At 47.6% G+C, this 26588-nt stretch overlaps 1 protein-coding gene across 3 annotated transcripts in view; it reads left to right on the forward strand.

Moving 5' to 3' along the window:
* Positions 1–26588, forward strand: part of ME3 (malic enzyme 3) — a 308269-nt gene that overhangs the window by 219663 nt on the left and 62018 nt on the right. For all 3 annotated transcript variants that reach the window (XM_082660565.1, XM_082660564.1, XM_082660563.1), the window contains exons 5-6: positions 12439–12514; positions 22990–23151. In XM_082660565.1, coding sequence (XP_082516691.1) covers positions 12439–12514; positions 22990–23151 — 238 coding nt within the window. The remainder of the gene's footprint in view (positions 1–12438; positions 12515–22989; positions 23152–26588) is intronic.

Consider the following 26588-nt stretch of genomic DNA (forward strand, 5'->3'; position numbering starts at 1 on the left):
TTCTCCCGGGTGTAAATGAGAATTTCCTAGCTTCCTAGACTCGTGGTGATGAGTAAATGGTGTAGCATTTGTAACATGCTCCCAGCGGGAGCTGTCTTACTCCATTCTGGCCGCTATAACAAAATAACCACAGACTGGGTAGCTTATAAACAACGGAAATTTATTTCTCCAGTTCTGGAAGCTAGAAGTCCGAGATCAGGGCAGTTGGCATGGTGAGATGAGGGCTCAGTTTTGGTGGCAGACTTGTCCTCGTACCGTCACATGGCAGAAGGGGTTAGGGAACTCTCCAGGGCCTCTTTTATAAGGGCACTAATCCCATTCATGAGGGCTCCACCCAAATGCCCCTCCCAAAGACCCCACCTCCTAATACCATCACATTGGACATTAGGATTTCAACATAAGAATTTTGGAGGGACACATTCAGACCATAGCAGGAGCTAAACAAACGCTGGCTTCTTCTCTTTCTCTCTTTCCTACATTTTACTTGTCGCAACTGAGGTAAAAATGACATGACTTACTTGAGGCCAAAGATCAGGCCCTCATGGAGCCAAGACAAGCCTGAAATTTACAGGTCTAGAAACTTCAAGGCTCCATCCTCTGTCTGGGTTCAACACCAGCTCTACAGAATTTGGCACAGGGTATGTTGTAGACTGTTCCAAAAAGTCATAGAGAGCAAAAGACTGTGGGTGCTACAAGCCACTTCACAGATACTTTATGTGCGAGTAGGATTAAAATTAATGACTACACAGGGGAAGGGTTCACAATGATGGCACCAAAAAGATGACCCTGTCTTTCCATACTAGGCTCCCCATAAACGTTTGCAGTATTAAATTTAATAGGCTGGACCTGCAGATCAGTAAGTTTTTGAGAGTGAAAAAGAAAAACAAATAATATCTCAAGACACAGGCAAACCAGAATATGTAGTCGCCCTACCTGGGAACCACAGCATGAATTTCTGTGTCTCTTGGAGGGAAACCGCCATTCATTCCTTTGAGAAATACATCTTATGTTCCAACTTAAGATTTTTCAAGAGGCTACTTGTGACCAACATTGTGTTATTTTACTTAACGCTCACACCAGCTTAGTGAGATGGATTTAATTATTAAATTAACTATTAATTAGCGCCCCACTTTAGTAATGAGCAACTGACACTCAGTGAGGTTAGTAATTTGTTAAGGTTGCACAGCAAATAAGGGTAAGATTTGGGATTTGAGCCCAGGTCTGTCTAGCTGTAAATTCATGCTCTTGCAGCTGTTCTAGGTCTAGTCTGCAGGTCTTGCTAGATCATGTCATAGGATCATAGATTTTTAGAGGTTATCTGATCTACCTTCTACATTTTTCGATGGGGAAACAAGCTCAGAGAGGTCTGATAGCTTTTGCAAACTCACGTAGCTGGCTATAGTAGCAGAAATTTTCTAGTGCCCTTTTCCGAACCACTCCATTCCCACACAGGGAAGGAGAGAAAGGAATCTATTCAGAGATTCCCTTCTGAAGTGGACACGATGTTTATAGGGCTGTACTGGGGACCCATGGAACTCACTGGAGGTGGAGCTGCTCTTAAGATGCTTCAGGTCTTCTTGGGGAAAACTGTCCAACAGCAGCAAAAGGAGGGAGGGTGAGAGGGAAGGGCCAGAGTGCCCTAGAGTGGAGGCTCCAGGCCCAGCTCTGCTGCTCTTTCACTGTGATGTAGCCACCCTGGTGCTCCTTGTTCCATGGTTCTCCCCAGCCTCCAATCATGTCTCCATTATACCCCATTATATTCCTTGTTTCCCATGTGCCCAGCACAGTGCTGGATGCCTAAAGCAGGATGCAAGAAGCCCGAGCAGGGGACAAGGCGGTCAGTACTCTCAAGGAAGCCCCGCCCACTCCGAGGCCCCGCTGCGGGAGTCACGTGGGCGGAACCACCGTCCTCACCTTTACGTCTCACTCCAAAGACAGGCACGCTCCACCTCAGTGTCATCTGGGAGGGTCGGAAGGAAAGGGGGCCTCCTCGGGGTGGGAGGGGCCACGTGCCCACCTACGAGGAGACAGAATGGGAAACAGGAGGGGCCGTCCGAGGTCCAGGAAATTAGCTATGGTTCAGTGGGTTAAAAATAATCAAAATGTCCCTCGAGATACAAACTAAAACCAAAGAAGGACGGTGAGTGACCTACCACTAACAGGTGCCCGCCCCGCTTTATTCACATCCCCCCGAGGACATTTCACAGGACCAGGGGAGAACGTGATTCCTAATTTCTCCTAGGCACGATGGCTACCTCGCTGTATCCTCAGGCTCTGCCTTACCAGGTGCTGGGCAGCCAGGCCCTGGGACTTCTCAGACCTACTTTCTCCTGCTGTGCTGTTGAGTCCGGGAGGCTGTTGCTGGGTTTTAAAAATAGCCTCTTGCCTGTTTTCAGAGGACAGGTTCCCTGGCTGCCAAAAATGTGCAGAATGGTGGTTCCGTGGCAACAGCGAGCCTTTGTTCCAAAGTTGAAAGTTCACGTCCCTCCTCCTGAGCCCGGCCTCGGTGGTTTGCCTGATGTCGCTGACCCTGTTTTAATTAAGTCCTCCTTTTTTGTTCGACTCGGTGCCAAGAAGCTTGAATGAATCTTGTGTTGTTGAGTGGGTTTTGTTGGGGTTTTTTTCTCACTTCTATTCTGGAAACTTCTAAGGGTCCCTCCTCTGCAGCCGGAGATAAGGTTAAGAGTCTTTTTCTCAAGAAATAACATTCTCCTAAGTGAACGTTATCTTTGTTTTTCTTTCTGTCTCGTGTAACTGAATTCTAAAATTCAAGGGGGTTTTCTGGCTCCTGATGGAAACTGGAGATAGTATGTAATTTACAGGCCTCTGTGGGAGGGAGGACACTTCACCAGGGCTTGCCCTTCTGAAATTCCAACAGACTGAGTTTTAAGACAGGTTCGGGGAAGGAATCGTGATCACCACTGCTCATGGCCACTGCACACAAATTGGATGTTGGTGTACTAGCTTCCTAGTGTTGCTGTAACAAAATACCGCAAACAGGGTGGCTTAGAACAGCAGAAGTTTATTGTCTTACAGGTCTGGAGGCTGCAAGTCTGAAATCCAGGTGTCGACAGAGTTGAGGTCTCTCTGACATCTGTAGGGGAGAAGCCTTCCTCGCCTCTTGTAGCTCCTGTTGTTTGGCAGTGGTCCTTGACGTTCCTTGCCGTATAGACGCCTCACTGCAGTCTCTGCCTCCATCACCTCGTGGCCATCTCTCCCTGTGACTCCCTCTGTCTTCACCTCTTCTCATAAAGACACTGGTCATTTTTGATGAAAGCCCTCCCTGATGGCCTCACCTTAATGACATCTGCAAAGACCCTATTTCCAAAGAAGGTCACAGGTAGCAGGGGTTAAGATTTCGCTGTATCTTTTGAGAGGGACACAATTCAATTCAGAGCTGTTTCATTTTCTTGGCTTGGAATTTTCTGTCACCCAGAAAATATTTGGAGATGTTATTGCTCTGCAGCATAAGTAACCAATATCTGCTACCACTTACGGAGCATTTGTCACACGCCAAGCACTATGCCAGGTACATGATCTATTATTTCATTGAATCCTCACAGAAGCATGTTGACGTAGGTGTTATTATATGCCCAGTTTATAACTGAAAACATAAAGGCTCAGCTGTGTCTCATTTCAGCACCCACGTTCTGCACCACTGAGCATACCCAACACGTATGTTGCTTCTAGAGCACCTGTTGTGTGCTTGGTGCTCTGCTGGGCCCCAGGGTTACAGCAGTGAACAAGACAGATGTCGTCCTGCCCTCCTAGGACATATAGTCTAGTAGGAGGACCTGTGCATTAAAGATATACTTTTCTAAGTAACAGTCGCTAACCCGCAGTGCTATAGGACCGTCTCCCATCAGGAATTCTTTTCCTCTGCTGTCATTGCCTGAGGTCCGTTGTAGGAACAGTGACTACTGAGATGAAGCGTAGTGAGAAGACCTTCCAAGAAGGAAGACTCTCACCTCTGCTTTAACCAGAGCGCCAATGTCTCGTTTAACATAATGGGCATCTCTGAAAGGTTTTGTGGAACAGAGGTTACCATGCTACATGATGCTATGGAACAAACATCCCTTAAAGCTTATTCTGTGCTTCTGCCTCATGTCCTGTGGGTCAGCTGGGGGCTGTGCTCAGCGTCTTCCTCACTCCAGAGCCAGGTCCTGAGGTGGCCTCGTCTGGAACAGTACAGATGGCGGCGGCAAAGGGAAAAGAGAAGATGGTGAATCACATACTGGCTTTTAAACGCTTCCAGCCCAATGTGTCAGGTCAGCCCTGTTGCAGGATGAACAGCCTGTAACAAATATGTCTTTTAGGCCGAATGAGTTACGTATGTGAAAGAATAAAGTAGGTGTTTAGTTTTTGTTAAGCATGAATCCATTCCCTTTCCTGGCCACACATTTACCCCAAAACTCCATGTGAGAGGGGGCTGCCCCCTTCTCTGGTCCCTCCTTCTCAGGCCCTGATGTCCAAGCATCAGCTGAGAAGGAACCTGGGTTCTGTTTCTAGAAACCAAAATAGGAAAGTTCAAATTTGTGAAAGCCATAAATCAGGGGACAGTGATTTATTCTCCTGAACAATTTTCTGCAGCTTCCCTTTAAACAGCAACCTCCCGAGTACACATATGGTATTATTTTAGGTATATTTTAGTAACTCACAACTTTTCAGGAATGTTCTGTGAAGCAGGGAATACATTCATTTAAGCCCTGATTCCATAGGTTGGCAGCTTATCATATTGACTATATATATTTTTTCTTCCCTCAAGTTCCAAAATTGCTTCCCTGAAGTAAACAGGAAAAACTTGGGGGAAGGTATCAGTAGCTACAGTTATTTCTGTTTTTTTGTGTTTTTTTTTTTTTTTCCTGTTCCAGTTAACGGCTATTAACAATGAGAGATTCCCACGACAGCCTCTCACCCAGAGGCCCATCTTCACAGCACCAGGAGCACCAAGGGCGTTCCGTTCTAATTACTCAGAGGAGTCGTTAGCCCGGATGAATGCTCAGGTTCTGTTAGCTCACTGCAGGATGCTCAGTGCCTCGGGATCCCCGGGGCAGCCTGTAATTCAGTCAGAAGCTGGAAATGCTTCCACGTCAGTGCGAAGCCGGGCCCAGCACTTCCTGGAGCTTCCCACCTTCCTGCTTCCTTTTGTGCCTCAGGACGGGGTGGCAGAACATGACACCAGCTGTTAGAGCCAATGTCTCACAGAGCAGCTTTCATTTTGGGGGTGGGGGGAAGGGTCTGACTCCTTCTCACGGAGAAAAGATTAAAACAGACCCAACTGTGGAATCCAGAGAGCTCCTCGGCACCCTAATTACTACCCCATTCACCCAGAAAGGGCCGTCAGGAAACCAGAGAGACTGGTACCCTTAACACCCCCTCTCAGACTTACCATATTGGTCAAGGTCGGATAGATATGAAGAGTCACGTGTCTCCAGGGCTTTACAGTGTGCAGAGTGTGTGTGAACTTGCCTTGCTTCATCCTCACAGCCACTCCGTAATGGAGAAGCCATTGTGCCCATTTTACTGACGAGAAAGCTAAGACACCGAGAATTGAAGAGACGTGTCCCAAATCCCACACCTAAAGGAGCCACATTTCCATGCTCCAAGAGACGTGTTTAAATCTCACCTCTACCTTCACACCTCTTCCGTCTTAATCTCATCTATAGAATGGGGATGATGCCTGTCTGAGAGTGTTGCATGGGAATTAAGATAGTGTGCATAAAGGCACAAACAGGGTTCCTGAAATATTCAAAAGCCCAATGGATAGATGGATGGATGGATGGATGGATGAGTGAGTGAGTGAGGGAGTGAATATTGCCCTTTTGTGACTTGTATTCCCTTTCAGGCTGCCCTTGATCTCACCCTATTGAATACTAGCTCTTGCAGGGAATGTGGAAAACTGCTAGTTCCAACTGTGCATCACCAAAGAACTCTATTTTGCCCTCACTCAGTGACCTTCATACTGCAAGATTTTCTACCAAACTTTGACTGCCTTCCTGTTTCACCAAAAGCACATATAACTGTAAATCCTAGTTCCTGGCAAACGTGCACATTAACTTGGTATAAGTCTTGGTATAAAATACAAATTAATGATTAGCTACTAGTGTTTACTGAGCACTTATTATAAGCCAGGTCCCTCACTGGACATTTTGCTAGCATTTGGACCCAGGCGGTCCGACTGCCGGGCCTGCGCTCCTAACCATGAACTGCACTAACTCAGCAACGCTAAGAGCTGCCATTTGTTGGGCACTAACTACATGCCAGCAGGCACCACGGTGAACTCTTTAAATATGCATTGTCTTAGTTGATCCTTATAGCGAAGGCATGAAGCAACTGGTGTCAAGTTCTCCATTTTACAGATGAGGAACTGAAGCTTGAGGAAGGGGTAACCTGTCCACAGCCACACAGCTAGCGAGGAGCTAAGGCAGGATTTGAACCCAGTGCTGTGGCTGCAAAGCACGTACATTTAACCCCCAGTCTATGCTACCTTCCCTCTGCCACTCCTCTAAAACTTCACTTGAGTCACTTTCAGTGATCTGTTTTATTGGAAGTAGTCCCTGAAAATCCCCACGCCAGCCTCAGGGACTCCTGTGGGCCTGAGGCCTCTGGTGAGACTAAGCAGGTGTGGGTAGCTGTGCCTCCCATGACACCTAGATATTCTTCCTGAAGCCGCTAAGAAGGAATGCAGAGGAATGAGTGTCTGCATTTCTCACTTGAGAAATGAGAAAGTGAGATAAGAACCAACCATGGCAGCAGAGGTAAGAACCAACCCCATCACCATGTATTGCTGGAGAAAATAGTGCCCTGCTCTTCAAGTGGAAGTGGTTTAACCTGAAAGTAGATTGCTGAGAACATCTAAGAAGTTTTCTTCCCTGGAAGTATCTTCTTCTTGAGCTGGTCTAGATACAGTTCCACCAGGAAATTTGGCAAAGCAACCCCCTAGGATCCTACTGGAACCTGCAGTCCATTTGTTTATCATCATAATCCCTCACTTTGCACATTTTACTTCCTCACCAACATGCATCAGAGAAAAATATTTCATTAGTGGCCCCAGTGTGCATCTCTGGTACATTTCAGTCCATATCCCTAGCTGTCTGTTGGGAACTAGATCCATGGAGAGAACAGGCAATCTGGGTCAGTAGAGAGAGCCCTGGACTCAGGACCTTGGTTCAAGCAGGTTCTGGTGCTTATGAGCTGTGTGACCTCAAACAAGTCACTTCACCTCTCTGGACTTCAGTGCCCTCGTTTATAAAGTGAGGTCTTTGGACTAGATATCCTCATCCAGGATTGGGATGATTTGTAGCTGCAAGTTATGTGATAGACGGAAGTGCACTTTGAGAAGTGATTAAAAGCTGTTAATACATTTCAGAAGGTTTTATTTTTGCAGTGTGATCTCTTCCTAGAATAAAATTATATATGCAAAAAAGAAAGGAGTCTTTTGAAATTTTAATAGCTCAAATTTAACTGTAAAAATATTCCTTTGAAGTGTCCCTCTGCCCTCTTCTTATCTTCAACAAAGAGAGCCTATTTTAATGTACCAGATTATTTCCACAATCACACTTTTCCTGTGTTTAGAATTAACTGCATCAGAGCTTTGCTAAGGTCTAAAATGGTGCCTGTGTCTTACCCCTTAACATGTGAGCTTTTTGCTGAATATCATTACTAAGCCTCTATCTGGTAAAGGCAAAGTTGAGAACAGGAGTTGTTTGGCAGAGGTACATTTCCAAAACAGGTCAGGGTCAAGAGCTGCTAAAGGCCAGGAGTGCGTCATTGGGATTAATTAATGTGGGTAAATGACTTCCCCAAGGTCACAAGATGAGTCATTAGTGAGCCTTGGGCTGAGACCTGGTTTTTCCATCTGGAAAGAACTGGCCTCTTTGTTAGCATTGTTGTTCCATGTGACTAGCTCTGGATGACCTGAGGGGAAGCTGCTTATGAATATGAGAGCTGCAGCTGTGGAAAAATAGAAGCTGGTGAAGAGTCACAGCCCTAACAAGACCTCCTCAGGCCACACCTCAGAGCAGCAGCTGGTTTGGAGGTACAGGGGGTGGTTCCTTGAAAGTGTCCAGATGTATAGGCTCACCTCGGCCCACTTACCCTTCTGCCGACACCAAGACAGGTACCACCATTTAAACTTCAGGATGGCTTGAAGCATCCTGAACTTCAGTCCTTGGAGTTCATTATTATCAACACAGTGTGATTTTTCCAAACTCAAACTGCCTGGCGATGATCCTTAGCGACAAGTTCCCAAAAGCCAATCCGATACTTGGTTTTGTCTTGATCGATACAACTGAGTGCCCCATGATCGTTTCAGAATGGCACAACAAACCCCTGGAACTTTTCCTCAAACCTAATGAATAAGTTAATTCAAAGACCCACATCGCCCCCAATCAACATGCTGGAAAGAGCCCTGCCACTCCCAAGTCTTAGGCTCTGGGGTTTTCCTCCCCACTGGCCTGTCCACTGCCTTCCTACATGCGTTTCCCCACGCTAAGCCACAGGCACAGCCCAGCACCACCCAGCTCAGCACACTGATCCCTTGAGCATGATACAGCATAACACACATTAAAGGTTCCTTCACTCCAACTTTATTCAGCGCCTTTCGTCTTCATCCCTCAACCTTCAACCATCCTCATAGTTCACTTACTCACTTCTCCACTTATTCAGAAATTGTGTATTAGCGTCCATTATGGACTATGTCTGGGCATACAGTGGTCAACAACAACAGAATAAATGTTCACCTTGCCCTGATGAAGCTTACGGACTAACGGAGGAAAGATATTAACCAAATAGCCACACAAATAACTGTAATAGGTTTGTGTATGTAGGTATGGGGTACTTTGAGAATATATAACAAGGAGCCCCAGCTTTGACTTGGAAGTCATCAGAAGAATAAGTAGAAATAACTAAACATAGAGTGAAGAGAGGCAGGGGGTACCAGGCAGAGGGAACTGCATGTGAACTTGCCCTAGAGTAAGAAAATCATGGCACATGGAGGAATGGAAAGAGGAAGGCCAGTGCAGCCGATGACTGGAGAATGAAATAAGGATGAAGAGGTTGACGAATGCCGGGCCACACTGGACTTTGCCGGTAGACCATGCTAAGGACTTGGGTCTTCATTCCAAGAACCTTGGAAAGACATGAAGGATATTTATCACAAGGGATAACACAGTAAGGTTTTGGAGTTCCCTGGTGGTCCAGTGGTTGCGACTCAGCACTTTCACTGCTGTAGCGCGGGTTCAATCCCTGGTCAGGGAACTAAGATCCCACAAGCCACGGCCAAAAAGAATCACACGGTAAGGCTTTGATTTCAAGAACATCACTCTTTCTACTGTGTAGAAAATAGATTAGATAGAGACAAGAGAGGATGTTACAAAGTTATTTTGGTGCTTTAAGGAAGAGCTATTGGGAGCCTGGATGAGGTAGGTGGTGTCGTGGATGAAATAAAGTGTATGAACCAGGAGCTAATTACAGAGGAGAAAGGAAGGACTTGGCAAGGGGTTGTATAAAAGGGGAGAGGGCAGTGTCAAGGATGCTTCCAGGGGTCTGAGGTTGTTAAACTAGATGTATGGGGGTGATAGTCACTGAGAAAGGGAGCAGGAGAAAAGAATCAGGTCTGTCTTGGATTTTCGTTTTGTCTTGTCTTTGAGTCATAGTGATGCAAGTTTAGATCGTAAATTTGGTTCTGGACAGGTTAAGTTTGAGGTGCCTTTGAGACACACAAGTGGAGATGTCAAGCAAGCAGTTAAATATAAGGATCTAGAACCATGGCTCTAAAGCCAGGGTCACATTTGCTCCCCAGGAGACATTTACCAACGTCTGGAGACATTTTTGGTTGTCACAACAGGGCGTGGGGTGCAACCGGCATCTAGTGGGTAGGGACCAAGATGCTGCCAAACATTCTGCAGCACCCAGGACATCCCCACCCCCTTGCAGCAAAGGGTTATCCAACCCAAAATGTCAACAGTGCCCAAGGTGAGAATCTCTGGTCTACAGATATTTGAGAGTCACTGGCCAAAAGCCTTGGGCACCGATGAGATTCTATAGAGAAAGAATAAGAGTAAGGAGGAGAATGGGGTAGTGCAAGTTTTTGAGGAACTGTACCACCTGATAGGGGGATGAGCCAGCATAAGGGACTAAGAAGAAACGGCCTGAGAGGCAGAAGAAGACTCACAGAGAGTGGAGTCGCAGAAGCCAGAGGTTGGGTGGGGAGTGGTTTAAAGTGTCAGATGCTACTGAGAAGCCAAAGGACATGGGGACTAGAAAGCTGCTGCCATTTAGGGACATGGACGTCATCGGTGGCCTTGGCAAGAGCAGTGTTGGCAGCACGATATTAAGAAAGACATGTTTCGGGGAAGAGGAAAAAATGGAGGTGGCCAGTGTAGATAATACTCTCAAGAAATTTGGCTGTGGAAGGGAGGAGAGAGAACAGTCTCGACAAGGAGCGTGAAAGTCAAGAGTAATTGGGGCTTTGGTGGTATTTTTCTTGTTTTGTTTACACTTTTTATTATGGAAAATGTCTGACATGTATAAAGTAAGCAGACTATTATAATGGACCTCTCTGTACCCTACATTCTGTGAATTCTAGATTATTTTGTTCCTCAGAAGAGTAAGTTTTGTTCTAGGAAGGACTTAACTTGGCCAGACTCACATTCCAAACTCTGTCCCTACGGGTCTGCAGCAATGGAAATCTCTGCTGGGTTCTTTCAGCGTTCAGCTGCAGCTTTTTTTTTCTTTCTTTTTTTTTTGCCAGGCCCTTGGGTATGCATACCTGAGTGGTCAGCCAGTGATTTGGGCAGGGTTTACACACAGACTTGGAAGTTCATCCTCTCTGCATCTCCTTCCCTTCCAGAACTTTCCCCTTCACTTCCTGACTGCTCTTCCAGCTCCAGCTCACTTCTCTGACACCTCAAGCTAGTAAGACTTTGGCTTTCTGCGGCCCCAAGTTGCTTGCAGATTAGACCGTTCTCAGGAAAAAGCTGCAAATTTGCAGATCGCAAAGGATCTAATTCCTCCTTTCGAAGGTAGATTCCCGTCCAGTGTCTGCCTGTTTTTGGCCAACTTCCATTGCCTTAATTTAAAATAATTTTGTAACGTAACAATAACAATAAATTGTTTAACGATTAACCATCTCATCATTGTTATCTGCAGAAATGTTATTCTGTCCAAGTGACTCTGTCACTACCAGAAGCCAGAAGCTTTTAAGATGATGGACTTGGGCATATTTTAGAGCTAATGGAAAATCTAGTAGAGTGAGAGATTGAGAGAGACAGAGAGTGGGAGGAGGGATCATCAACGGTGTGAGGCTCTGTAATTTTCACTGGAACAAGAGGAATGAAGAGGTTGGCTGTAGATGCAGAAGTTTGTAGATTCATTGGTGAGGAACTGACAGAGATGCTTCCTGTGACATCAGAGACAAGGTCACTAGGGCAGTGCGGGGGGAAGGGTGAGGCAGTTGGAGGTTTGAGAACAGAGGATTTTGAAACAGTCTTTGCAAAGAGTGAATTTTGACCAGAGAAGCTCTGTAGGCACAGAGGCTGGTCAGTACTGAGAGTCTATGTGGGCTGACAGGGATGAGTGGGTGGTGGCACTGATCAGTCTGCCCTGTAGTAGGATTGTTTCCATCTGCCTTCGGCTGCCTGGGTGGAGATGCACAGGGAGCAGAAAGTGGGTTTCCTCAAGGGGTGAGAGTTTTACAAGCCTGGTGAGACCAAAGAGCGGGGCCATGGGTGTTTACAGTATTGACGAGGGCATGACTTAAGTAATGGGTCACAAAATTCAGAAACTGTTAATAACTGTTAACTGCTAATAAACTGTTGAGTAAGATATGCCGCATCCTCCTACCCTTACAAATATACCTTCATGATGGTCTGGAAGGCCAAGTTTGAATTTAGAATTCTCAGACTCTAAAACTGGCTCAAGGCTGGCAGCGCCCCCCTCTTCCTATCCCCAGCTCCATCCCCCACTGCAAGAGGCCATGTGTATGAGTGTCTGGACATCACAACCCACACGTCCAGGTACCAGTCATAGCCCCAGGCTTAGGGATCCACCCACTGCAGTGTAGTCTGTACTTGGAAGGAGGGACCCAGAGAAAAGGCTCACAGAGTCCCTAAAAGCAGCCTTGAGACCACTCAATCAGAGAATTCTGGGGTCCTGTGTGCCTGATCTAGAGAGGGGAAGGAAGGTACAGGCTCTGTGAACACAGGCTCCGGGTGGGTACATCCCTCGGCCCCATGGACCTCTTTACCTTCTGGAGGGGAAGAGTTGGAGGAAAACCAGAGCAGGGCTCTCTAACATTGCTGGGGCTTTGGGCAGGGACCCCTTTTGCCCAGGTCTACGGTTAAAATTAACTGATGCAATGATACACAGTACTTGTAGTCTTTGCTCTGTTGCTAGTCTGACTGGTTTCTCTGTGTGTATGTGTTTTTCTTTTCCCAGTGGGCTGTTTATCACCATTCATGACAAGGGCCATCTTGCAACAATGCTGAACTCTTGGCCAGAAGATAATATTAAGGTATGGCCCTGTTTTCTTTGATATTGCTCTATTGTTGGATGAATCCTTTCAGCCTGGACTAGAGTCATTCTCAGCTAGGAAATGGGCCATTACAACACTGAAGGCAAGACACTGCATCCCTTCCCCAGGCCCAGACCATAGACCAGTTACAGCCGAGCACAAATGCACCACGGAGTAAAGGCTTGCATTAACCAGGCATCCGTGTGAAAATGTCTAGTAGTAGTAGTAGTAGTGCATGTATTGAGCACCTGCTGAATATACACACTGCCAGTTTCCATGGTGGATTCAGGGAAAAATCCAACATAGACCCTCTTCTCAAGTGGCTGACTTTTCATGAGGAAAATAAGACAGAGACACAAAAGATTAACAGGTGGAAGCTGATCCGAGATAAACAAGGCACACTGAAGAGCTGGGGGTGTTCAAGGAGGCCGAGATTACTTTTAGCCTGAAGGGGATCTGGGAAGACTTAGTGGAAGAGGTGACATTGGAGCAAGGCCTTGAGTTGACGGGTAGAGTTTGGACGGTCTGGCGTTGGAGGGACTAAGATAGAGGGCAGGGACATTCTGCACCAAGAGAAAAGGTTTATGATGAGCGATGTCTTCACACCTGGCCGTACACTGCAGTGTATGTGTTGGGCGGGGGGGGAAGGGACGCATATGCAGAGTGGCAAAAATGAACCTGGCACTGTTTCCTGGAGCATCAATTTTACTTGAAACATTTAAGGAAACTTTTTTATATGTGACAAACAGGATATAATATAGAATGCAAAATTGATGAAGCTTTGTAGAAACGTGTTAGCCTCTGGCTGTGTCCCCAGATCTCCTCCTGTCATGGGGACTTCTATGGAAGAGTTTCAGGGACTCTGGATTCTAAGATCATTGTCACTTCTGCAAACAAACGGGTGAAGCAAAATTACAGAACGTCTTCTGGCTGCTTGGTGAGGGCATTTCTGGCACTCGAGCCGGGGAGTGGTTGGACCTGACCAAGCCCAGTCTATGTACCTCTCGGGGCAATGCTGGAAGGCTGAAAGTTGTTTGCTCCCAGGCCCTCCCTCCCTCCGTCCCTGCCAGTTCCCTGGGCCACCTCTATCCACCAGGCATTGAGGACAACTTCTCTCTACCAACCTCTCCTTGTGTCCCACCCACTTCTGTCCCTCTCGGGGGTGTGGCGACATTCAGAACCAGAGCCAGTAGGGCAAGACCTTGGCTCTCAGCAGCCAGGCCTGAGCCACAGCTGAGGCCCTTGGACTCCAGTCCTGGCCTCAGTGAAGAGCTCAATTCGTACATCTCTGCCTGAGTGTGATGTGCCCTGTGCTCTTCTTTCCTGCCTATCTGCTTAGACTCTGGTTACATGCAAGCCTTGGCCCTGCAAGTTTTGGTCCCAGTCCCAGAAGAAGCAAGTTTCCAAGGTGTGTCTAGGATGAATCTATAATAAAATCTGGAGCACATTACGGGAAACCAGCTCACTCGATGGGAAGTTAACTCCAGCCTTCCCATGCTCTGAGGTCCTACAGACTAATCTTTCCTCCTTCCTGGACGGTTCAGCCGTGGTGAAACTTGTCGGCAGTAGGCACTCAGTAGATGCTTGCTGAGTTGAATGAACCCAGTAGGTGGACACAATGAACATCTTCCAGGTTATCAGGCCCTGTGCCAGGAGCAGGGAGATGGGGTCTGCACTAACATCTATGGTGCCTCTGTGCAAGCTATGAGGAATTAAAAAATAAGATGAAAAGACACCCCCTTTTAACCAGTAAGAGAAAAGCACTGCTTCCTCCAGGCTGGCACAGGGCCTTGGTGAGGGGCTCATGGGCTGGATTTCAGATCCCCATCACTCCTCTTGTCAGGGCGTAACTTTACAAAACTGCACCCAGGACTCTGCTTTGAGGAGTGTAGACCCCGACCCCACGTTGCTTCACTCTGACTGGGAAATCAAGATACAAATTCAAAATAGAAGCTTGGCTGCTAAGTATCCGTGGGCTTCAGCCAACATATTCTGAGAACCTTCTAAGTTCTAAGTGTCTCCAGAGAGATGGAGATGCACCTGTTGTGATTTTAGAGAAAGAGAAATGAGGGCTTTGGGGTCACCCTGGGAGAGGTGGAACTCGGCAGGCCTCAGACAAGGAGAAGTAGCCAGAGCCTCCAGGAAAAGCATAATTTTCATGAGTAGATATCTGGGCCAGTGCATCTAATTCAGTTGCATTCAACAGCCATTTAGTAACATCTGTTCTATAGGAGTTCTCTGGGCGCTCAGGGATAAAGAAGGTGCACAGGCCCAACCTCAAGGAGCTTGCAGGCTAGTTAGAGAGACCGACCTGGAAACAATTACAGTAGACTGTCTGTGCTGCCGAAGACAGGAGCCCGAGGATGAGGAACAAACAGGGTGACTTGTTGGCCACTCACCCTGCAGTACCCCAGAGTGGACGGGTGAATGCCTGGGGCCACCTCTCCCCCTCCACCCTATACTCCTGTTTCACTTTGGAGGAGGCCAGAGGTCAGTCTCAGAAACTATGTAGAAGAGTCAGCTCTGGCTTTGCAACCAGGCAGACCTGAGTTCTGGTCTTGAATCTTCCATTTACCTGCTGTGTGTGCGGATAACCTCTCTGATCTCACCACAGGAAATTGTGAGGATTAACTATGATAAAGTCTGTACAACACTGAAGGGCACTTGAATGGACACTGTCATTGCTGGAGGTGGACAAGGCGGCTGTAGCACACACAGCAGTGCAGGGAAGAGGCTGCAGACGCCCAAGGGTGGCCGAGGAGGGGGTCCCCTTACCAGGGAACCACAGACCACAAAAGGGCAGCCAGTCAGTTTGGTCCCTAGAGATGTTTGATTTAAAGTGACTTTTGAAAAACAAATTCTTTCATTAGGGAAAGGCTTCCCTGAGCTAACTCCCTCCTAAATCCCTACAGCAGAGTCTGGCTTCACCCCAAATTTCAGAAACATGTAGCCTCGGTGTGAACTCTAGACCCAGTCCCTTTTCTATGATCTTCATAGACCCCAAGTTCATCTGACCCCAAAGTGCCTTAGTCAAAGGGGAATTAATGGGACATTTGGCCAAAAATTCTGAATGGAGATCTTCCAGGCACAGAACATTCTGGAACCCACCGTGTTTTATATCCTCTTCTCACAGTGGCTGGGGTCAAAGCAAAGCTGGCGGGAAAAATGTCTAAGGAGACCTGGACCCAAAAAAGGCCAAGAGTTTTTACTTCTGAATCTGTGTTGTGAACAGTATGTACTGGCATCCTGTTTAGATTCCTTCTGGCACATTGGCTGGTCTTATTAGCAATAAAGTCAATTTTTAAAAAATGAAACAAATTTTAGCAGTTGAAAAGGAATTCTTTGAAAAAACTCACCTTAATGATTTTAGTATTACTTTTTAATGTTATTATATTAATTTTATATGCTATAGCTCAAGTGAGAGCAGCTGTCCCATTTAAAATTTGATCATCTTATCTGCAAATACAATTTTTAAAAACATTGAGAGTCATATAATTGGTAGAAGTATTTTTTGTTAAATTCCCTGGGTGTTTGTGGGGGGTGTTTTCTTAAATTGTCTTAGAGGGGACGTACTTTCTTTTATTCATCTTTGGATCAACAGAACCTATTTAGCATAGCGACTGATATACAAAAGATAATAAATAAAAGTTTGTTGAATAAAAAAATAAATAAGTGACTTTTGAAAAATTTGAATTCGTGGACAACATTTTAAAATTAAGAGACTTCATTTAAAAAAAAATTTTTTTAAACCCTGGATTTCTGACTTCTCTAGAAAAACCGGGAGCTCTGAATAGGGGGCACATAGTTTGGCGTGTGTACAAGTCAAATAGGACTGATCAGGTTGCCCCTTGTCTATATCCTGCCCCATCACCGGCCTTTTTCAGGACGGTCCTTCTCTCTCACTCCAGGGCTGCCCTTTCAAAGGTTCAGCATGTTCTAAGCCACAGTTTTTCTTGTTTATTGGTGTGTTTTCTCCAGTTACCTTTAAAAGAGGAGATGAAGAACTCCTTCCCTAAGTAGGGAATCTCTGCTCATTAACCCTTTCATGGTACTCTGGTGCTAATGGAGACTCCCCTTCAGTATTTCACTTGATTTTCACACTGTGACCAGAGTGGGGTAAGGAGTGCTTCTGAAACCCCCCAGGTGGGTCTTGGAGAAGCGGTAGGGTAGGGGCGTGACTTTTCTCAGATGAGCAAGCTGGTGTTAAGCGGTACCCACAGTCGTCCACAAGTAACTGATGATGCCACCCAGGGCCCTGCTGCTGAGCCATCGCTTCCCCAGCTTCTGAATAGGGCAGGCAGACAGAGTTTTGCAAGGCACAGGTGTCTCTGGACCTTGATGTTGTTGGCTGGAGGGGAGGGGTAGTTCAGAGAAGCTTCCGAAACAACTCAGAAGATAAAAGCTGAGTTTCTGTGGCTTCCCAGCCAGAAAGCAGAACTGCAGACTGAGATGTAATAGGAGTAGGCTGTGAGGGAAGTGAGGCCAAAGCTTAGTCTTGGGGACCATGCAGTTTTGTGGGCCCCTCTTGCTCAGGGAGGACGGGCCAGCCTGGCCCACACAGAGCTTTCCAGCATAAATCACAAAGGGGAGTGAGAACTGCTTTTCTGACTCTTTCCCACAGAGACCATTTCCCGGAGCCAGGAGGAATGGTCAGCTCAGAAAAGCCCTCCTCCCCAAGAGCTTTCCCAAGGTCCTAAATCTCTCCTTCATCCCAGTCCCAGCAGCTTTGGGAAGGAGTTGCTGGGAGGTGGCCGAGTACTGGAACCAAAGGAGCATCCCCTGCCTCTGGGCACCAGCCACTTGGGCCTTTAAACTTGGACCAGATGTTAGTGCTAAGTGCCTGCCTGTCATGCACACGCCCACTATAGGTTAAACCCCAGTCGAGGTCAGCAGTTGGATTTCCTGGGAAACATTCTCTGAGATGGAGATTGGCATATCAGGCAGTGCTCTTGGGATCAACACCTCTAGGAGGAAAGGAAGCAGGACAGGGAAAAGGGAGAGAGGTTGGGCTACGTGGGAGCCATCGGAAGACCCAGCTGGGCGTGCTAGGAGGCTCATGAGCGGGGATGGTCCTTCAGAGTCATCCTGAGCTGGGCCAAGGGATCTGGGCCTTGGTAGCCCTGCATCCATCATTCCTTGGTTGTGGGCTGCTGCCCTGGGAACGGGGTGTGACTTTGGTCAAGGTGGCTCTCTTCAGTTGAGGAAAGTCTCAGAATAGGCTCATAGCTGAGGGTACCACTGGGGGAATAACCCCTTCGTTCCTAAAAGGGGAATCTGGGCGGCGCAGCACCCTGTCCACCTCACCAGCATTCTGCTAAGTGCTCCACACAGACTAACTCACTGACTTCTCCCAGTGACCCTCCAAGAGGCAGGGGTTGTTCTCATCCCCATTATATAGACAAAGAAGCTGAGAGGTTAGCTCAGCTTTGCTCATGAGGGATGGAACCAAGATTTGAGACCACGGACTGTGCATTATTTATGTTGTGGAGAGAGAAAAAAGGAGGAGGAAAGGGAAAGATAAACGGGAAGGAAGGCACAGCAGGAGGAAGGGGAGGGCCTCACACACAGTGCTATGGGCAGCCCATGCCCAGAGCTCCAAGTCCAGGGAAACCAGAGCCAGAGCAAGCAAGGAGGCATGATCCTCCGATCAGTCCTGGGTCAGCCCCATTGGGTCCACCCAGGCTGAGGGAGGTGGCAGTAAGTCAGAAGCTAGGCAGGCAGAGAAAGAATGGGCCACACCATCCCTCAGTCGTCTGAATCTCCTCCTCGCCATCTGAAATACTACAGAGGGGTTATGAGTTGTAAAAGCCATCCTAACAAGGAAACTGTGAGCCAGTCCACTGGTAGCTATTGCTGGGCTCTAAAACCCCAGGGTGCTGCTCAAGTTTGCCCTCAGCCTTTTGACCCTGACTTCTCCAGTGACCCACAGCTCTAGCTCCACTGACGTCACGAAAAACAGGATGCAGCATCTTCTCTCTGAACTTGCTCATCTACTCCAGTTCTGAATTCAGTCCCATGGAGAAGAGCCTTTGCTCTCTGTGTTGGATCTATGACATTGTCCATCGGTTACTGAGTTCATATCACATTGCAGGCCCCAGGCTAAGCGCTGAAGAATCAAAGAGGACAAGACCCTTTACTTGCCCTTAAAGAGTTGCTATGAAAGACAAGGAAATATATATAACTATAATACAAGGAAGAAAGGGATAGGTGCTGTGGGAGAGGAAAATGCTATAGGAATGCAGAGTTGGGAGTGATAACTTCCAGAAGGGAAGCTTCATGGACGGAAGTACCTCTTGAATCGTTCCTTGAAACATGCAAGGAAGGTAGGGTTTGGATCAAGGAGGTGTAGGGATTGAGGTGTAAAATGGCGTGTAGTCAAGAAAACACACCCTTTATAAAGATTAACAGCGTTTCAGTTTGGATGGAGTGGATAAAGGGGAAATTCAAAGAGCAGATTGGGCGTAGACCACGGAAGGCCTCAAATGTCAGTCGAGGATGTCTGAGCTTTACTTTATAGGCATCAGGAGCCATCGGAGGTTTGGAAGCAAGAACGTGACAAATCTGGGTGCGCTTTGGAAAAATGCAATGGAGTAGGGAGAATCCAAGAATAGAAAGACCAATCAGGGAACCACTAAAGTGGTCAAGTGAGACGCAGATGGGCTGGTCTAAGGTTAGCAATAGGGATGAAGATCATGAAACAGGTGAGAAAAATGGAAGCAGGTCAAATCAGCAGAACTTGGTGACCAATTGACTGTGGTTGACTGATGACAGAAGAAGTCAAAGTAGATTGGGCAGTTTTGAGCCTGGGAGATAGGAGGTAACAGAGTGAGGGAGGACAGCAGAAGTGGAAAGTTGAGAAGGAGAGAAAGGGAAAAGCAGATTCATTTGGGAAAGGACTTGGAGGATTGGAGAGGACTATTGGACATCCAAGTGGCAATCTGGCAGATGGTGAGCTGTAAGTGTTTGCTTAGAGGTGACAGTATTTGCCATTGGAATGAACGACAATGTCAAGGTTAGAATGCGGTTGAGTTTCTCATGGCCAGACTTTCTTAAAAGCTGCCAAGGTCTCCCCTTGGTTTCCTTTTCATTCACTCATTTAACAGATATAATTGTTGCATGGCCTTTCTATGGTGAAGCTGAACTAAAGCCAGACGAAACAATTAAAAATTCTACTATGTAATCTTTGCCGCCAATACTAACCATCAATATAATCATACAAGCAGTGACCATTTGCCAATCACTTACAAGGCACCAGGCGCCTGGTTAAAATGAGACACTTATTATTTCATTTCATCTTTACAACAAGCTGACGAGTTAGACGTTATTATTATTCCCATTTTATGGAAAATTAAAACTCAGAAAAGTTATCTGATGACCCAAGATTACATATTGGTGGGTTATCAAGGAACCTAGATCCGAATACTGGTTATCAGACGCCAAAACCCCTGCCATTAACCTTTAGGCTATTTGGTGAGATTAAATGGACATTTTTTAAAATGTTAAATAAGACCCCAAATGCTGTCACCATCAGATTTTTAAATCGCACCTATGCAGGGCTTGGCAAGCAGTAGGTACTTAATAAATGTCTGCAGAAGGCAGGCAGGCAGACAGGAAGGTTGAGCAGGCCGGGTGCGTGGTAGATACAGCAAGCGCCAGGAGAAATCACATTGGGTTGTAACGGGCAGGATTTGCACTGCTGGAGAAAGAGCAGAAAGTGACAGGAATATAGAGGCTGAGAGGCTAGAGATTATTGGTGAATTCAGAGTGTGTCTGACGGGAGTGAGGCCAGTTCTGCTAGAGGGGGCAATTGTGTGCAGAGTTTCAGAAGGCATGTTGGGTTCCTGTCATGAAAGAGATAAGCCTTTTGGACTCTATTTTATGGACAGTTAGAAGTAACTAAAGGCCTTTGAGCCTGGTTGTGAAGCCGTTGCAATAATCCAGCCATTTAGCACTGCAGGATGGAGAGTGGATGACAGATGGAGGTGAGACATTCCCTCGGAGGAGTCAGGCGTGTAGTCAAGCACCTTTGGACATCCCCAGGCTGGGAGGGTGGCCCTGCAGAGCCCCGCTACCATCTCTTTTTTTGGCCATACTGCGAGGCAGGCGGGATCTTAGTTCCCCAGCCAGGAGTCGAACCCATGCCCCCTGCATTGGGAGCGTGGAGTCTTAACCTCCAAGGTGCCAGGGAAGTCCCCCCGCTACCATCTTGAAAGGCCCCAGAGTTAAAAGGAGAACACCCTGGAGTCGTAGCTGATTTCCTCTGTTGAACTCCGTGTCACTCACTGCCCCTCAGCAGAGAGAAATCTAAGAAAATGGGAACCAGAATAGGGAGGCTTTGATTAGGAGAGATGATAGAGAAATGCTCAGAGTTTGGGCACTCAGGGGTAGCGTGAAGGCACAGGCTTCACTGGGGAAGCTGCCAGCAGGGGGTCAGAGGCTGCGGAGAGGGTGGCACCAAGGCGGGACAGGACTTTGCCAAGAGCACAGGTGCTTTTTCCCAGCCCAGCCGGGTTGTAGAAAGAGCCCTGAACCAGGTACCTGAAGCCTGATTAGAATCTCGACTTGCCACATACACAAGCAAGGTGCCCTTGGTAAGTCATCTGGTATTTCTAAGATAACTGATGTGGAAACATCCAGCACAGTGCCTGGCGGTTGGCTGATACTTAACAAATATGTACAGAGCATGAAGGTCCAGGAGCTTCAGTTTGCTCACCTGTGAAACACAGATAACTATCCCAGACGGGCCTCCCTGCCAGGGCGGGGGAGGAGCAAGGGAGATGCAGGACGGAGACACTCGCCCTGGAGGCAGGAGACCAATCTAAGGGGGACAGCACGACCTTCATGGGGCCGCTGCGCTCTCCAGAGCCCCCCTTCCAGCAGTGGAGGTGTGACTTTACGCGTCTCTACACCTGCTTCTACCGAAAGGCAGCACAGCCCTGTGTGCTCTCACCCTGGGAGAGAGAAGATTCCACAGAGCCTGTGGGTGCTGGACCATAAACCCTCCCCAGTAGGAGTGGGTCTTCGTCTCTTTATCGCCGGTGCTCAGCCCACCACTGTACCTGCGTGGAGTAAACTGACCTCTGCGGTGCCCACGGCACCACGCTTGGGGCCAACCAGGACAGCCACAGCTCAGAGCTGGTCCTAAGTCCTGACCCGAAGCTGGTTCCAGTGGAGGGCTGGGTGGCCCCATAAACTCCACTCACTTAGAGATGGAGGGAACCAGTGCTGGAGAGCCAGTTGAGGTGACCTGTAAACAGCTTCACTGTCACCCTGGTGGGTTCTTCAGGGCGCCTTGCAGTCTGACTTTCCATTCTCTCCTTTCGTGGGACCTGAACCCACACACACAGCCTACATTCCCCCCACTTCTACCCTGAACCTTAATTTCCTTTTGCATCAAATACCTTTCTCCCCAGCTGTACCCCTAATGGATAATCTCCACCTGTCCAAGATGTGGCACGTGTGTCCCCTCACCTAAGAAAGGTTATCCTACAGGAAGTACCTCTCCCTTCTCTCAGTCTCTGCTGCCCTTGAGCTGTTCCGCTGCCCTTGAGCTGTTCCGCTGCCCTCACACTTTTCCCCCAGAGTCAGTATAACTATACATGTTCCACCTCTCTTTTGCCCATTAGTCCTTTCGAGGGCTGGGTCCACGCATTCTTGTTTTTATAGATGAGCAAACTGAACCTCCTTCCCCCAGGATTTGGCACACTGTCTTTTGCAAAGCAGGTGTTTCATAAAGATGTATTAAACGAATGAATGAGGGAATGAATAGCCATCATTATCATATGATTATTTCTGTCATCACTATCAGCTCCATCAGCATCTGTTAATTCACAGTAGGTAAGCCTGGAACTAGTACTATGTCTAGTACCTACTATGCCTTCTGTGATTTTTTGCCAAAACACAAAGACAATCCCAGTACACCTTGAGAACCCTCCTGGTTTCCCGTGGAATAGTGACCCTAGCAGACGTCACAAGGAGCTCTGGTTTTTACAGATTGGATTTATTATACCCCGGAACAGGGCGGAGAGCACATATATGGGTCTCTAAACCCTGGGGCTGTAGTAGCAGCATAAACACTTGTTTTATTATCTCCTTTCATTCTGCCTTCCCTCCCTGTCCCCAGCCCCAGAGCTCAAGCTGAGAGAGTCTGCTTAATTTCTTTGAGGGAGAATGACTCGGTGTGGGTTCCCTCCAGCTGTTCCTGCAGGAACAGAACCTCGGAATGCAGGCCGGTGTCTTTCCATCATCTCACCTCAGCGGGGTTTCTCTCCAGCCCTGCCAGAAAGGGGAGGGGATGGGGGAAGGGCCCGCCACCTGCAGTTGAAAGCATCCTTTGGCCTTGTCCCAGACAAGCTGTTTCATCCCGCAGCAGAGGCGGTGGGCGTCCAGTCGACAGGCCTGACGTGCTGTACAAACGAGCACTTTGTCACAGGAGGTGCTGTCCCTGATTGATGGCGTCCTGCTTTGTCTTTCAGGCTGTGGTGGTGACTGATGGGGAGCGCATCCTGGGCCTGGGAGACCTGGGCTGCTACGGCATGGGCATCCCCGTGGGCAAGCTGGCCCTGTACACGGCGTGCGGAGGCGTCAACCCGCAGCAGTGCCTCCCTGTCCTGCTGGATGTGGGCACCAACAACGAGGTAACGCACTGCCTGGGCCGGGAGCCAGAGGGTGGCAGCTGGGATGGCGTGGGGAGCACCTCTGTGTGGTGGTTCTGTTTACAAAGCATCAGGCCATTTCATTCTGGGGTCCCCGCTGCCAGGACACCTCCCCTACATGGCTGTGATGCCAGAACCTCTCTCCTCCCTGGTTGCCCATCCCACTCTCCCAGTCCCATCCTCTCCCCCCAGCCACTGCTGGGTCTTCTTGCTCTCCTACCTCCTGCCAAGGTACCCCCTGGGCGGGCTTTCTGTGCTTCCTTGTCCCGTGTCCCTAGGCAGCTTCCATTGCCCTCATGGCCTCTCTCTGATCCATTAGTGAAGAAAGCCGCTGAGGTAAGAGTGGCTGCTGGGCTGTTTTTTCAGCATTTTAGAGGCCAGCTACTCCCGTAAAAGGATTAAAACTCAAAGCGCCAGGACCAAGGGCTGAAATGTCTGGATCAGGCAGATGAGCAATCCTGCAAACCCAGGGAGAGAAACTGACCCGAGCTGTGGCTGAGAGCCACCTGCAGGCTTCTAGGAGGTTTAGGATTTAAGGAGCTCAAACCCCAGCCAAGAGTTTGCTCTGGGTACCACCACTCTGGGTCACGGTGTTTGTGCATGTCTGCAGTTCTCAGCTCTGTGTCTCTGTATCATGAACATAACAGAATTTCTTCTTGGTGATATTTATCTCTGGGTTTAAAATCAGTGCATGTCCATCTGAGAAAAACGTTTTCTCATGTTCATTGAAAAAACTCCAGAGAAGTATTAAAAATAAAATATTAGTCACAGAGCCAGTAATAATCATTGTTTACAATTTGGGATATTTCTTTCCAGCCTTATCCCTCTGAAACGTTTATTAAAAACAAAATTAAGTTTATATTGCATATACGGTTTTGTATCCTGCTTTTTTAGGTGTAATGTATGTCATGAGTTTTCTCCCAGATCACTAGCCATTATTCCACAAGGTCATTTTCATAGCTGCCTGGCATATCACAATTCATGTAAGAAACCCTCCACTCTTGGACATTTAGGTTGTTTCTAGTCTTCTTGCAAATATAATTGTGCTGTGATACCCGTTTTTGCAGATCAGTCTTTCCATCTCTGATGATTTCCCAAGGATAAATTCCTGGAAAAGGAAATATTGAAGCAAAGGGAATGATCATGTTTTAGATTCTCGATTCATATTGTCAAAAAGCTTATACTTATTTGCATTCTGAGTTGATCTTTCTCTAGAAAACTTGTTGTGACTCTGCATGGCCTCCTTCCTCCCTGGATGCCACACAACATCCTCATTTCTAAACAAGAACAAGCACTGTAGCCTCTAATGAGAAGTGATGCTTATTCAGGCTTCATCCACAGATACGGTCAAATGAAGGAGCAGCAGACAGACCTGGCTTCAGAGCTGAGAACTCACGGGGGTGGGAGGGGGAGGAGGGAGGACAAGAAGAGCACGCGAAGTGCTGGCCCGGCAAGCAGGGACCCTGGTCCCGGTACCCCTGACAGCCGGGTGAGTCCCTGTACCTGTCTAGATACCATCCCCTTCTGGTACAATTAGGGCCTGGACCAGAAAGTTACTGGGTATTCTCCCACCGCTAAATCTCTTCTCTATATGCCTCCCCACCAGACGAGGAGAAGGGAGGCTGCGTGGTGGTACAGCCTTATAGCTGCTCATTAAGACCCATCTTCAAGGTCTGCTCTGCACTGTGGTTCCCCTCCCCAGCCACATGCCTGGGTTTTGCTGAAATTGTCCCTCAGCCACAAAGGACATGTGTGGAACCGCACAAACGTGGACGAGTATAGCAAACTTCGTGTTAGTTATTATTCCCATCCATCACCTCCTGCCATGTTCCAACTGGATTTGTTTGAGACCATCTCTCTCTCTCTCTCTCTCTCTCTCTCTCTCTCTCTATCTATCTTTCTCTCTCTCTCTCCAAAAAGCTGGCTCTAGGCAAGAAGTGGAACGGCTTGAGACTGATTCTTAGGCCATTGCATCCCTTGGGAGGGAGTTGGTTGCCTCTAGCAGATGCCTTAGATCCTTTGTCACTGAAGGTCCAGCACTCAGCAATGATGAGCTAAAGTTTAGAGTTAGTGCCAACTTGTAGCAAACCCACCAGAAAAGATGGTGAGAAACTCTGAGTAATCAGGGCCAGGCCCTTTTCACAGACCACCCTGTTTCAGCCTGACAATAACCCTGTGAGTGGAGCTCAGTTATTACCCTCTTTTTACAGCTGAGGAAACTGAGGCCCAGAGAGATTAATTGGCCCAAGAAGATCTGCTGGAAGTGGCAGGAGTGGGTCCTAATCCACATGAGCGCTCCTCTCCCCACACCATACCACACTGCCTGCCCGGGTTTTTGTTGCTTTATGAGTAAAGATTATGTCTTGACTTTTAGAATTTTTATTACTAAAGTAACTTTAGAACATTATTCAACATTTTAAAAGGAGAAGGAAGTGGCATTTCTCCCACTACGCTACATTTGTGCTCCTGTCCGCTGTTTCTCTGTGCGTGTACATAGACGTAGATACAGTATTACCTAATTAATCATGCTGTGCCCCTAATTTTGTTCTGATTTCTTCAATGAAGATTATTTTGTGAGCACTTTCTCTTTACTTATTTTTTTAAAGTTTATGAAGTGTTTAGTAGGTGTCAGGCATTCTGCTAGGCTGAGGGAGATAAATGAGAGCCAGGCGTGGGTGGAATCTTTTAGTTGTCAGTGTTTCAACACTGTCACCTAATTGATCATCTTAATGGCTCATGTGTTACGTCTCCTCAAAGTGTCTGCTTCTCCCCCCTGGGGCTTTCGGCCTCTGCCTCAGCTCTCCCTCCTGGGTGTGGAAGGGAGAGAGTTTTGGAAGGACCAGAGGATTCCCCAGCTGAGGGGACAGGGCACAGCCTGAACTGCCATGCAACACCACAGACGAGAGAGAAAGCAGTGTTCTCCATGTCCAGTAAGACCTATGCCAGCACCTGCAATGGCCAGGCATAGTTCTGGGCACTTGTATATTTCAATCTCTCTTTTTTTTTTTAATATTATTATTTTTTTTTTTTTGGCTGCGTCAGGTCTTAGTTGGGGCACGCAGGATCTTCGTTCAGGCATGCGGGATCTTTATTGTTGAGGTACATGGGCTCTTTGTTGCAGCACTCGGGCTTCTCTCCAGTTGTGGCTTGCATGTTTTCTCTCTCTAGTTGTGGCACGTGGGCTTAGTTGCCGCGTGGCATGTGGGATATTAGTTCCCCGACCAGGGATCATACCCTCCTCCCCTGCATTGGAAGATGGATTCTTTACCACTGGACCACTGGGGAAGTCCGTCAATCTCATTTCGTTCTCACACCAACTGTATGAGATATTGTTCTCCCCTTTTTACAGATGAGGGAACTGAGATTGACACACGTTAACTACTTACTTCAGGTCACACAGCTCTAAGTGTTGGAGCTGG

Source organism: Grampus griseus, assembly GCF_964374135.1.
Source record: "Grampus griseus genome assembly, chromosome: 8".
Lineage (NCBI taxonomy): Eukaryota > Metazoa > Chordata > Mammalia > Artiodactyla > Delphinidae > Grampus > Grampus griseus.